At 52.9% G+C, this 13,520-nt stretch overlaps 1 protein-coding gene across 4 annotated transcripts in view; it reads right to left on the minus strand.

The window, feature by feature from the left end:
- The window catches only part of PEPD (peptidase D), a 136,245-nt gene that overhangs the window by 71,876 nt on the left and 50,849 nt on the right, over positions 1-13,520 (minus strand). For all 4 annotated transcript variants that reach the window (XM_045380628.2, XM_045380630.2, XM_074023080.1 and 1 more), the window contains exons 8-9: positions 6,805-6,880; positions 5,799-5,845 (exon numbers count right to left, since the gene is read on the minus strand). In XM_045380628.2, coding sequence (XP_045236563.2) covers positions 5,799-5,845; positions 6,805-6,880 — 123 coding nt within the window. The remainder of the gene's footprint in view (positions 1-5,798; positions 5,846-6,804; positions 6,881-13,520) is intronic.

Here is a 13,520-nt window from a genome sequence, read left to right on the forward strand (position 1 = left end):
GTGGTGTGTGTGTGTGTGTGTGGTGTATGTGGTGTGTTGGTGTAGGGGTATATGTGGTATGTGTGTGTGGTATATGTGGTGTGTTGGTGTAGGGGTATATGTGGTGTGTGTGTGTGGTGTATGTGGTGTGTGGGGTATGTGTGTGGTGTATGTGGCTTGTATGGGATGTGTGGTATTGTGTGTGTGGCATGTATGGTGTGGTGTGTATGTGGTGTGTGGTGTGTGTGATGTGTATGGTGTGGTGTGTGGTGTGTATGGTGTGGTGTGTGTGTTGTGTATGTGGTGTGTATGGTGTGTATGATGTGTGTGTATGTGGTGTGTGGTGTGTGTGAAGTGTATGGTGTGGTGTGTGTGTTGTATATGTGGTGTGTGGTGTGTATGGTGTGGCATGTGTGTCACGTATGTGGTATGCACAGGATGTGTGGTGGTGTGTGTGTGGTGTGTATGGTGTGTGTTGTGTATGTGGTGTGTGAAGTGTGGTATGTGTGTTGTGTATGTGGTGTGTAGTGTGTGTGGTGTGGGGGCGTGTGTGGTGTATGTGGCGTGCACGGGACATGGTGTTGTGTGCGGTATGTATTGTGTGGTGTGCGTGTCGTGTATGTGATGTGTGGAGTGTGTGGTGTGGGGGGCATGTATGTGGTGCATGTGGCATGCACGCAATGTGTGGTGTGGTGTGTATTGTGTGGTGTTGTGTACGTGGTGTGTGGTGTGAGGGGCATGTGTGTGGTGTATGTGGTGAGCATGGGATGTGTGGTGCTATGCGTATGGTGTGTATGGTGTGGTGTGTGTGTCATCTATGTGGTGTATGGTGTGTGTGGTGTGGGGGGCGTGTGTGTGGTGTATGCGGCATGCACAGATTGTGTGATGTGGCATGTGTGGTGTGTATGGTGTGTTATGTGTGTCGTGTATGGTGTGGTTGTGTGTCGTGTATGTGGTGTCGGGGGGCACGTGTGTGGTGTATGTGGCGGGCACGGAATGTGTGGTGTTGTATATGTGTACATGGTAGGTACGGTGTGGTGTGTGTGTGGTGTGTGTGGTGTGTGTGTGGCATCTGGGGCATGTGCCTGGTTGGGGGAGACCCTCAGGCCGTGTCCCCTCTCCCCAGCCCATTTGCACTTGAGTGCGCTGGGCACACAGAATCACAACTCGCTTCATCTGGCCAAAGAGTAAGACAAGCACCAAGGCCTTGAATGAGAAGGAGCACAGCTGGGCAAGTCCTTCACTCACAAGGGACTGACGGGGACAGGAGGTTGCTATTGAGGGCTGTCGTCTGTGGCAGGAGCACCCAGAAAAGCCCAGATCTGTGGAGGAGGGTCTCCAGTGGGTCCTGGCCTGGGAGGGGGACGCCACCACACGGTCCCTGTCACACCACACAGATCTTCTCCCTTTCCCATGATTCTCACGACGCCCCCAGAAACGAAAGGACCCCAAATGGCCCATTCACAGCTCGGAGAGAAAGAGCATAATTTCAATCAAGGCCCCAGGCTGTCAGACACATCGAGTTTTTAAATCTCCTTGTGGTAAATGTGAGCTGGGACTCGCTTACACAGCCAATGGAGCATGCTCTAAATTAGCGTTTGCAGGTAATGGATCCGGCCGCCAGCCCCACGCCAGCTGGCTACAAGCTGGTTACGCCACTAACATGAAATAATAGGAGGCGGAAAAATGGACGGCCTGATTGGGCCTGCTGTTAGAGCCGGATTTACCCAACACAGACGTCTTATTGGTTTAACACAATTTACTACACCTCAAGTGCGGAAAATGATTTTCATTCCTCTGAACCCTCAACTCCCAGGCGCCGCACGAGGGAGGAGTCTTCATAAATGCCATCCGCTCACTTTTTTTTTTTTTTTAACATGCCTTCAAGATTTGATAACAAATCATAGATAATAAAACAAAAAGAGATGAGGCTTAGAATGGGGGTCCAGACCAGCATCTTGTGAGTCCTGGGGTGGGTGGTGTGTCCACGCTGGAGAAAACCAGCCCTGACTCCTGCCCTGAGTCCTGAACTGCAGAGCTCCCCGCCTTCTTGCCCAGCATCCCTGTGCAGGGCTGAGGCCCGCCAGGCCCCCAGCAGGTCTTAGGGACGCCCACCTTGCTCACAGGGTGCTATCAACACATATAAAAGAGCGGCTGGCTTCCTTTGAACCCAGTGAGTCAGCGATTCACACAGCAGTGTAGCCGCCCCCCAGCCTTCCCTGGTAGCAGTTGAGCCTGTGTTCAAAGAGGCACACCCCTGGGTAACCAAAAACACGGACATTAGGAGAGATTTTTATTCCCTGACTAGTTAAGAAAAGAATTCTTAAGCTCCCAGTGACAAAGAAGGTGGCAGAAAAATCACTTAAAACCTTTTCTTCTCTTTTCCCTTCCATCGAACCCACCCACACATGCTTCCCAACACCCACAATGGGTCAGACACTGTGCAGATAAATGAGACGTGGTCCCCAAGAAGTCGCCTCCAGGCTCTCCATGACAAGGACCACAAAACTGGGTCACACAGTGAAATCCTGCCCTGGAGAGGGAGCTCCAGGCGGAAGAAGTGTCAGCCCACCCCCCCGCCGCAGATGTCCCCAGGGGCTTCAGCTGCCTCCTCAAATCTGGCCAGGGATACTCCATGATGTGACACTTGCCCCAGACACCCATCTTCCCACCATCTTCAGACGGGGTGACCCCTCTCTCCCCACTTGGTCCCCTCAGGAACAGCCTCCATCTCTCGTTCTTGCTGTCTCAGTTCCCGTTCCCACACCACTGCTCTAAGCTCTCAGGGGCCCACAGATCAGATAGCTTCCCTGGTGGGCACTGTTTCCCCTCTGTATATCCTGTGGTCAGCAGCAGGTGGGCACCCATGGCAGGTGCACAGCATGGGCAGCAGGTACATATGCTGACCCGATGCCACTCAGCACCCTGTGGGAGTGTGTGTCGTGTGTGGTGTGTGTGGTGTGTATGTGGTGTGTGGTGGGGGGGCATGTGTGTGGTGTATGTGGCGTGCACACGATGTGTGGTGTGTATTGTGTGGTGTTGTATAAGTGGTGTGTGGTAGGGAGCATGTGTGTGGTATATGTGGCGTGCACACAATGTGTGGTGTGGTGTGTATTGTGTGGTATTGTATATGTGTACATGGTAGGTATGGTGCGGTGTGTGTGTTGTGTGTGTGGTGTGTGTGGTGTGTGTGTGGCTCCTGGGGCATGTGCCTGGTTGGAAGAGACCCTCAGGCCGTGTCCCCTCTCCCCATCCCATCCGCACTCGAGGTGCGCTGGGCACACAGAATCACAACTCGCTACATCTGGCCAAAGAGTAAGAAAACCACTAAGGCCTTGAATGAGAAGGAGCACAGCTGGGCAAGTCCTTCCCTCACAAGGGACTGACAGGGACAGGAGGTTGCTATTGAGGGCTGTCGCCTGTGGCAGGAGCGCCCAGGAAAGCCCAGACCTGTGGAGAAGGGTCTCCAGTGGGTCCTGGCCTGGGAGGGCACGCCACCACAGGGTCCCCGTCACACCACACAGATCTTCTCCCTTTCTCATGATTCTCACAACGCCCCAGAAACGAAAGGGCCCCAAATGGCCCACTCATAGCTCGGAGCTCCTGGCTCCTGGCTGAGCTTCCCGGTGCACTCGGCTGTGGCCTCTGGCTTCGAGCTCATCTCTCCAAAAGCCACCCTGGTCCACACACGATGCGGCAGCAAGGCCAACCCGGGGTCTTGGGATGGGGGTGGAGCAAAGGTGGAGCAGTTTGTAGACCGGGGTGACATCTCCCCAGAGCTCAGGTTCACAACACCCTGCTTCCAACAGCAGCCAACTGCAACATGGATCTATGTGGATCCTGACTTGAACAAACCAACGCTAAAAAGAGTTTAGGATCAATACGGACTAGATATTCATGACATTAAGGAGTTACGGTTCATTTGTTATAATGCATGTGATATTGGCCTGGTGGTTATGTAAAAGTAAAAAAAAGTTCTCATCAACTGAAATACCTACTGAGGTATTTACAGGTGCCATGACATGATGTCTGGGATTTGGCTTTAAAATGCCAAAAATGATGAGGACAAAAACCTGATGGGGACTTCGGGGTTCACTCTACTTTTCTATTATTTTGGATATTGAAATTTCCTGTTTAAAAAAAAAAAAAAAGGCCTCCATTACCTGGAAGGCATGAGGGCTAAGGAGCGGTGGGTATTCCAGGGCCCCTGGCCCCTGAATCAAAGCTGGTACCGCCCTGTCCCCAGGCTGGGCAGGGGAGGGCTCTGGGACACTGTGGGGAGGGAGGCTCAGGGCCCCTCCCAGGAGCCACCTTGGGAGCAGGACTGACTGCAGTACAGAGCTCAGGCGGCCAGCATGCGGAGGACGGCAGGGCTCCACACTGGGCCCAGCTATTCCTGCCCCAGTTTCTCGGTTATTTTTATTTGAAGCATCAGCTATGGGTCACTATGATTCAACTCAAGCTGGGACAGGTTTCCGGGGCAGTGCTAGTCTGAGGGACCCGCTGTCTAGCCCACCTCACTGGAGGAGCCCCCAACACACTTCCCATCCCAGATCCTTGGAGCGGGCAGGGGGTCCTGGGAATGCCGGGCACAGACGCCACACTGTAGCAGACCATGCAGACACGCTGGGAGAGCTCTGCGAGCCCTTCCCAGCCTCCCTGGCTGACAGAGCTGGGCTTCTGATCAACGTGTGTTACATGCCTCCTCCCAGGATGCCAAGCACCCGGGCAAGGCCATTTTAACCTCCTCCAGGCAGGGTAAGGAGAGAAGCACAGGAGCTGACTGCTCAGAACTCCTTCCAAGGTGAGACCTTAAAAAGACACCCACCCCCCAAGCACAGCCACAGCGAACAGAAGCGTTCAAGCAGCTCACTGTGGGCCCCATCCGACCTCAGCCCTGCACCCCACTGATGGCAGGCAGGCCACGAGGGTTGGGAGGGTGATATGGAGCCAGCACCCGCAGGGCCGGGGCCCTGAACAGAGCAGGCCCTGAAGACATCTGGGGCGGACTTGGGCCCTGCAAGGGGGGTAAGGGACACCAGAAATCAAGCTCTCACAAGGATAGGCAGGGAAGGAAAGCCCGGTGTGGGGACAGGGGGATGGCAGCCTCTTCAGTGTCACTTCCCCAGAGTTTCCAGATGATACCAACACTGGTGGGAGGTCTCCTGCCCCAGGACACGGGTGGGAAGGGAACCACTGAGGCAGTTAAGAGTCTGATCCAAAGGTTTCCTTGTACCACAGGTGGCAGCACACTGACCTTTGGGTCCTGGAGCGGGGCTGACCTGGCCAGGCCACACCTGCCACGGCTGGGCAGCCACAGGAAGCTCCCCGGGTGGCACCAGCTCGCTGCAGGCCTAACAGGAGCGGAAGGCCAATGGAGCTCTCCAGAGCTCTTTATGGGCCATTTAACCATCCCTCGACCCAGTCGCCCGAACACAGCAGACATAATGGCAGTGTTCACACATAAAAATGGCAAGCTGTTTTACTGGCAGCTTTCAGAGTCATAAGAGCAGCAATTTGGTAAAGTTTCCTGCAAATGGCAGAAACAAAGTCCGAGAGTAGAATGGTGGGGCACTAAACCACCCTGAAAAGTCATCGAAGACCATTACATCAAACACTCTGCCAAGAGCCAGGAAGCGGGGAGCAGTCAGAAGAAAAATAATCTTTGCCCGTGATCCTGAAGCCCTGTTCATAATCCCCACTCAAGGTGTGTGTGCCTCTGCGGCGTTTCATCTGTTACTCACTCAGGGAACATAAATTACTGTTTTTTACCTTTAATTTTACCTTTTAATTCTACCCGGAGAAACAGGGTGGCTTACCTTTCCAACTCATATTCTTTCATTCCCACCTTTACAGCCTTCATTACCTGGAGGACAGATATTAAGCAAAGACATTTGTATTAAGCAGATCAGTAACACAGCGTGATAAATAACATACAGCACTTCTTCAAAAGCACCTCTTCTTTAAAAAAGAAAAAAAGAATGATAAGTGCATGCAGTGGTACAGACATGTGACAAATTAGAACTTTTTAAAAGCTCCAAAATCCCATACAGTTTATTTAAACTGCCATGAAGCACTTCCATTTGGAAGCCGATAAATGCCAAGCCCCGAGTTACAGCTCAGAGGCCACCAGCAGCCTGAGGACAGTGAGGAATCAACCACGAGGTGCTTGGTGAATACTTAATGCTACAAAAGCTATGCCGATCACTAAAAGGCCTCCTTTGTTTAATTTTCATAAAACACAGAGAGCATTAACTCGTACAAGAGAGCAGGCTGCCCATCAATTACCCTTGTCTGTTTCCTAACACAAAATCGCAACATTCCTGAGCAGACCCTGGGCCATCCTCATCTTTCAAGACATGTGTTGCCTTATTTGGTCTCATTCCTCCAGTAAACTGGGAAGATTTGGAAGAGAACCACATGAAGAAGTTTTCAGAAAATGGATGATGGTAGTAAGTGTGTTTGAACCATAGTTAAGGACAAAAGATTCTTTAAAATGAGCTGAGAACTGCTGCGGTATCAGGAAGGAGCACTCTACCCTCCCAGAGTTGGAACTTTTTGTTGGAGAATTTCCTGAGGATTAGTGTCCACGACCGCCATGATGGGCAGGTGCCCTAAGCTGAGCAATTGGGGCAGAGCCTCTCCTGTCCCTGCCCTGTGCCCACCAGGGAACAGAAAAGAGAACCATCATCGTGTAAAACTTCCTACCTCTCGTGTGGCCCTCGGGGATTAGAGCCCACCTGGAAACCCTTCATCCTCACGCAGTTCTCTCGCCACACAGCAACACCGCTTTCCCCACTCAACTGGAGCCGGTGTCTGACTTACCTCACGGTGGGCCTCGCTGGAGATTTTATTGGTGTAGCGCAGAACCTCCAGCTCCATGTCTGTCTTAAACACTCGGCTTCAGAGACAGAAGAACAAAGCAGCAAGTCAGTGACTTTCAGGAGGCACTGGCCAGACCCCTCCAGGGAGACCTCAGGGCCTGTCACACCCTGCACAGCCCGGAAGGGGTGCTGTGCAAGGCCGGAGTGGGGCCACCAAGACCCAGGAGTGACAAGCTCTATGGAACAGTCTAGTAGAACACCTCTAGCGGGGAGCAGAGCTGCTGCCCGCCTTCCTAACACCAGCCGGCGGGCAGGCTGTTTCCAGGGATAAGATCTGGAAGCTGCTGTGGCGGGGGGAAGAAGCCCAGTTGCTGCAGCCTGTCACAGGCTGCCTCCCTCAGCCTCAGTTTCCCCATGCATGGAAGGGGGATGAAATCCACATGGCATGGCTGTTGGGCCATAATCCTAAGCCTGCCACCTCTCAGGGCTCTGTCCTGTTGGCTGAAGAGGCCTCGTTTCCTCCCCATCCCCACCCACCTGCCCATGGGTGGGTGACAGGGTCTGGTGAGGGGACTGAAGCCATTCCAGCTTTGTGTGTGCCGGTACAGATGTGAAAACAGCTGGGCCACAGACACAGGCAGGAGACCAGGAGCAGAGGAGAAGAGGGAGGCAGCCACAGATGAGTGGGTGGTCTATGTGGGCAGGGAAGTCACAATCAGGGGACCCTGCTGTCCCTTCCCAGCTGGGCTGTGCCTCCTGCAACTGGACTCCTGGGGCTCCCAGGTCCTCCCAACAAACTTGTGTTAATTTGCCCAAATGTGGTTACGTTTCTGGTGGTTGCAATCAATCTCACCCGCAAGTAAGAGCCACAGAGAGGAGCCAAAGAAGTATTCACTTTCTACCTCCACTCATTTCAAACCACCCTGGGTCCGCGGGCACTGAAAGAGCAGCCGTGCTGTGGCATTCAGAGCACCGGCCTGGGAGAAAAGCCCTGGGCTCCAGCTCAGCTCCACCCCTTCCCAGCGTGTGGCCGAGATCCCTACTCTGTGCCTTGGTGTCCCCATCTGAAAAACAGAGATATGAACATTGTTTTCCTCGTAGGTCTGCGGTGAGAACTGAGTTGGCATTTTTAAAGCACTAAGGACAGTGCCTGGCACACAGTAAGTGCCATGTACACTTGTTCCAGAAACCAAGCGAAATGCAAAGCCTACAGACACCACCTCATCCACACTTCCCACCCCAAAGCCAGGCGAAATGCTCTGATGTCCTTAGGTAGGACACCCTGATTCTCATCAAAGCATTTCTCCCCAGTATTCATGACAGGCCCATGAACCTAGAGAAATCTCAGCAGGCAAACACAGCCTCCCTTCATTTTAAATTGCCATTTACTGGGGACTTGCCCCATGCTGGGTCCTGTAAGTTGCAGTGGACGCTGGGTACACTGCCCAACTCATCCCCTGAGGCCACACCCCTCTACTGGTCTCCTTGATTCAATGGAGGGAGCCAAGACTCAGCTCCCTCGCTTCAACTGGGGACATCTCTGGGGACCACTCCAGCACCAAAGCTCCCCATGGGAGCAGCCGAGATGCCCTCGTGACGGCATTGCAGCCCAAGCCTGCTCCCTCCCTCTGACACACACGCTGATCCCGAGAGCACTCCTCAATACGCTTCCTGCCCACTCGGCACAGAGACTCAGCTTCCCATGGAACCCAACCTAGAACAGGTACTACTTTCCCATTTCACAGATAGTGACACTGAGACTTAGCTGAGACGATGTCAAAGGGCGTGTGCCCCACTCTGTTACACTCACCCCCTTTTTGTTGCATTCCATGCAAAAATAACAGAACTCTACATTCAGACAAACTACTAATCGAATACAGAAGGAAACTAGTCATTTTCAGACATTCAAAAACTCAGAAACGGGGGAAGTACTTAAGGATGTACTCCAGCAGAGACAGAAGGGTAGAAGGGTGGGGAGACGGAGAAAGCACAAGCCAATAAAGAGAAGGAGGTGATATAATGGGATATTTTAAAAAACTGGAGTCAATCCAAAAGTATAATTAGATGCTGGACAGCAAGCCTAGAAAGCAATCAGTAGAAATTAGAACTCCAAGTATGTGGCTCTGAGAAAAACATCCACAAAAAGAATGGCATGGATTCCTTTCTGCAGATAAAATCAATAGGAAGCTTAAAGCTCTTAGTGATACGGTGAAGAAGATATGCTTCTTCTCTCAATAAGACAGAAGAAAGGCAAATTAAAACTCTAGGAACAACAAAACAAAACAGATGTATGTATGAAGGCTGCATTTATTTGTGCGTCAACTAAGTATAATTTGTGTCTGAACGCAGTGCAGTAAGAAATACACATCACCTGGGATGTATTCCGGCAAATGTTTTAAACTTCTATGGCTTTAGATCTAACTTCCAGTTTGCAAGAAATATGGGGATAGAGGAACAAGCTAACCGCCACCACAAGGGAACAACCATACAAATCCAGAATTGGGATGCCGTGGTACAACTGGCCCAGCCTTTCAGTATCTGGGGGAAAAACCATCACGACACCCAAGTAAGAGATAGAAACTATACTGGCCACATCTGGGATGTCTTATGGACAACTGGAGGAATTCCTATTTACGTGAACTTTCTAACTTTCAACAATGCATGTATATATGTTGCTTTTGTTCTAATAAAAAAAAAATAAAAATATTTTTTCTAATAAAAAAAGAAAATCATTCTTTAAACAGAGAATAAACTAAAACATGGAGTGATTTTGTACAACTGATGGTTATATAAGAAAAACAGTCGGCCGGGCGCGGTGGCTCACGCCTGTAATCCCAGCACTTTGGGAGGCCGAGGCGGGCGGATCACAAGGTCAGGAGATCGAGACCACGGTGAAACCCCGTCTCTATTAAAAATACAAAAAATTAGCCGGGCGCGGTTGTGGGCGCCTGTAGTCCCAGCTACTCGGGAGGCTGAGGCAGGAGAATGGCGTGAACCCGGGAGGCGGAGCTTGCAGTGAGCCGAGATCGCGCCACTGCACTCCAGCCTGGGTGACAGAGCGAGACTCCGTCTCAAAAAAAAAAAAAAAAAAAAAGAAAAATAGTCTAGGCCAGGCGCGGTGGCTCATGCTTGTAATCCCAGCACTTTGGGAGGCTGAGGTGGCCGGATCACGAGGTCAGGAGATCAAGACCATCCTGGCTAACACGATGAAACCTCATCTCTACTATACAAAAAATTAGCCAGGCATGGTGGTAGGCGCCTGTAGTCCCAGCTACTCGGGAAACTGAGGCAGGAGAATGGCATGAATTCAGGAGGCAGAGCTTGCAGTGAGCCAAGATCGCACCACTGCACTCCAGCCCAGGCGACAGAGTGAGACTCCGTCTCAAAAAAAAAAAAAAAAAAAAGGAAAAGAAAAACAGTCTATATGCTCTTGACGCTAGGAGCCTCCTCTTGAGGGAGGTCCTGAGCTTGTGACATCCAACCCAGAGAGAAGGCACTCCCGCCCCGATACATTCCTTAGCTCTGCATAGACCACAGTCATAGTGATCATAGAAACACAGTTTTATGGCTGCTTTTTTCTGTTGTTATTTTTTGGGTTTTTTTTTTACCTTTTAGAGTTAATGTCTCCCCCGAAAACAGGTAAGATTTACTGGTCACATAAATGCAATGGAAATATTACAAACCCTAACAAGGAAACACAACAGAAGTTGGGAAGACGGGCTGGAGAAAAGACGTGTAGAGAGAACAGGGCCCCATCTGTGCAGCCTCAGCTCACCCAGGGCAAAGGCAAGATAGGGTGGAAAGTTCACAAAGCAAGAACTAAAGGAGGCTCAAGTGTATGACAAGAAGGCAAAAGGAACCCGTGGAAGAACCAGCAATAAACATACGATGAAAAGCTGGGTGGGGGTGACAGAAATGGCCCAAAGAATTGGCTCTGGGGAGGGCTGGTGTGGAGAGAAATGGGCTGGCAGGAGTCACTGGTTTCAAGATAACATAGCTTTCCTGTACTGATTTTGTACTAGTGGCTTTTTAAACCAAGGGTACACACTGCTTTGATAGCACTTTAAAAATCTTAATGAGGTGCTGTCCATAATGGTAAATGTCCATTCATTCATTTCACATCACTAATAAGTGTCAGCTAGATGTACCAGGCACTGGTGATGGAGTGGAGTGAAAGGGCCATGTCCTCCCCTAATGGAGTGCAGAGGCCACGGAGAGAGGGATACAGTGCGAGTAAACACATAATGATGGAGTGGAAGGAGGGCTGCTAAGAGCAGGAGCCGGGGTGCCACGTGAGGGAATGATGGGAGAGGCATGAGCCCTTTTGGTTTGGGGCTGGTCACCCGGTGAGGGAGGTCTATAATACTGAGATCTGGAGAATGGAGGTGGGCAACCCGGCTGAGTCCCTCTGAGCAAGGCAGAGAGTTCCCAGTGCACCCCCAGGCCAGCTCCTTTCCCTTTACTAAAGATGAGCTACCTGCACCAAAGCTCCTAAATGCCCACCCATCACCCTCACAAAGGGATCAACTCAAACACCCTCAAGATCAGCAAAGCCGGGGTGTCTGAGGACGCAGATCAGTACCCGCGCCTCTGCTGGGAGCAAAGCCGGGGTGTCTGAGGACGCAGACCAGCACCCGCGCCTCTGCTGGGAGCAAAGCCGGGGTGTCTGAGGATGCAGACCAGCACCTGCGCCTCTGCTGGGAGCAAAGCCGGGGTGTCTGAGGATGCAGACCAGCACCTGCGCCTCTGCTGGGAGCAAAGCCGGGGTGTCTGAGGATGCAGACCAGCACCCATCCCTCTGTTGGGAGCAAAGCTGGGGTGTCTGAGGACGCAGACCAGCACTCGCTCCTCTGTAGAAGGGCACCTCTCCTGCATTTCCTCTTCCTCCTCCTCGGCCTGGCCAGGAGCCCACCTGAGCTGGCCTCCATTGAGGCAGCCCAGACAGAGGCCCCGAGGCAGGCAGGCGAGGATGATGGGAAGGCAAGAGGCCCGGTGGCTCTCCGACTCCCATCAGAGGCAGCAAGCCCTTGGGAACTTCACAGGAGCAGCCCATGCCAGCCAGCCGCTGACTCACACGGTCTCCACGATGCCACGCAGCTGGGATAGCCAGTCATCTGTCACTGGGAAATGAGGTGGGCACCCTGCGGCGCAGCGACACCTTTCCAAGACCACAGAACCTTCTGGGGAAGGTGGAAAAAACAAACCCACAAGCCCAGGGAGACTTTCTCAAATGAACGCCCTTTCTCTCTGGCAGAGGCAGCCCTGAAGCCTGACAGTGTGCGGTTAATCATCATGAAGGTGCCTCTGACGCCACCCTATGGCGGGTGCAGTCTCATTACCTGGGACCCGGCACTTGCTCCTGTCCCCAGAGGGTGAGAGCTCAGAGCCACGGGCAGGCAGCAGCTCAGGCTTCTGAGCAAGAACCCACTCGCAGTCCCTCGGGTGTCATTCCCACTGCCACCCTCTATGACGCCAGCCCGGGGATCCCGCTGTCAGGGAGCAGGTCTCTCTTCTCTCAAATGCAGCGATGATCACTGGGTGACAGCATGGGTGAGGGCCAGGACCTCCCGCCCTTCAACCCCTTACTTTCTCCTGGAGCTGCCCTCTGCCTCCATTCTGCTTAGATCCCTGGCCCTTCTCTATGGCCACCACTCTTGCCAGTGCTGTAGACTCCTCGGCCCTGTGCCCGTCCATCCGCACGGGCTCAGCCTGTGCCTGCTCCAGGAACACTGAGCACTGCCAGGGTAAGTCAAGCACTGGCGATGGCCAAGCAAGGCCCAGTCACCTCAGCGAGACCCCAGCTCTGCCGTGAGCTGCAGAGGAACTCGCAGGAGGGCTACTCTCAACTTCCCGCACCTTCCAAAGATTTCTACCCCCAACTTCTGCCCCCAGCGGGAGCCACCGTGGATGAATGAATTCCACTCCTACTTCTTGGAGCGCACAGCAGCCAGCAGATGGGTCCACTCTCACCTCTCCTCCTCCAAACTCCCAGGACTCCCCATCCATCCTCTCCTCCCTCCCTTTTAAGGGAAGGTGCATCCTCTTCCCAAGCTCACACGCCCACCTGGGGATCCCAGCTCCAACCTCCACCATGCACCAACCCCTCCTGCTAGAAGCTCCATGGCCACCGAAACAGCTTCCTCTACAAGTGAAGAATCCTCCCCTCACTCGCCTCCTTCTCCTCTTCCAGCCAAGCCTCCCCTACGCTGCCTGCCGGGCCCTAACAGTCCTTGCCTTGGGGGAGGAGGGAAAGCAGCTTTTGCATTCTATTTTGAACTTCCTACCCATCTCCTCCCCTCTCCTCTCCCCTCTCTGCTTCTCTCTTCACCCCCATCATGCTGCCAGCCCTCCCATCCCCTCCTCGCAGAAGGCATGGTTCCCTCTGCCTCTCCCTGCTTTCCCTCCGCACTGACCTGCGGGTCCCGGGCGCCCTGGAGCTCAGTGTGCGAGAACCCCGACTGAGCCCCCATCTCAATGTGGCTCTGTCATCTTCCTGCTACTTCAGCAGAGACCCGGGTGTCATCCTAGATGCCCTCTCCCATCACATCCATCCGCCGCTTCCCACATCCAACCCATGGCCAAGGTCCAGGCCTCCAGCCCACCTGCCCCAATAGCAGCTGGGGATCTGCAGGAAATGCAAACCTCATCAGGTTTTCCCTTGCTTCCAGTGGCCTTTAGGTGGCCTCAGGATGAAGGTAAACCTCTAGTAGAGCACAA

The sequence above is a fragment of the Macaca fascicularis genome, chromosome 19 (assembly GCF_037993035.2).
Source record: "Macaca fascicularis isolate 582-1 chromosome 19, T2T-MFA8v1.1".
Lineage (NCBI taxonomy): Eukaryota > Metazoa > Chordata > Mammalia > Primates > Cercopithecidae > Macaca > Macaca fascicularis.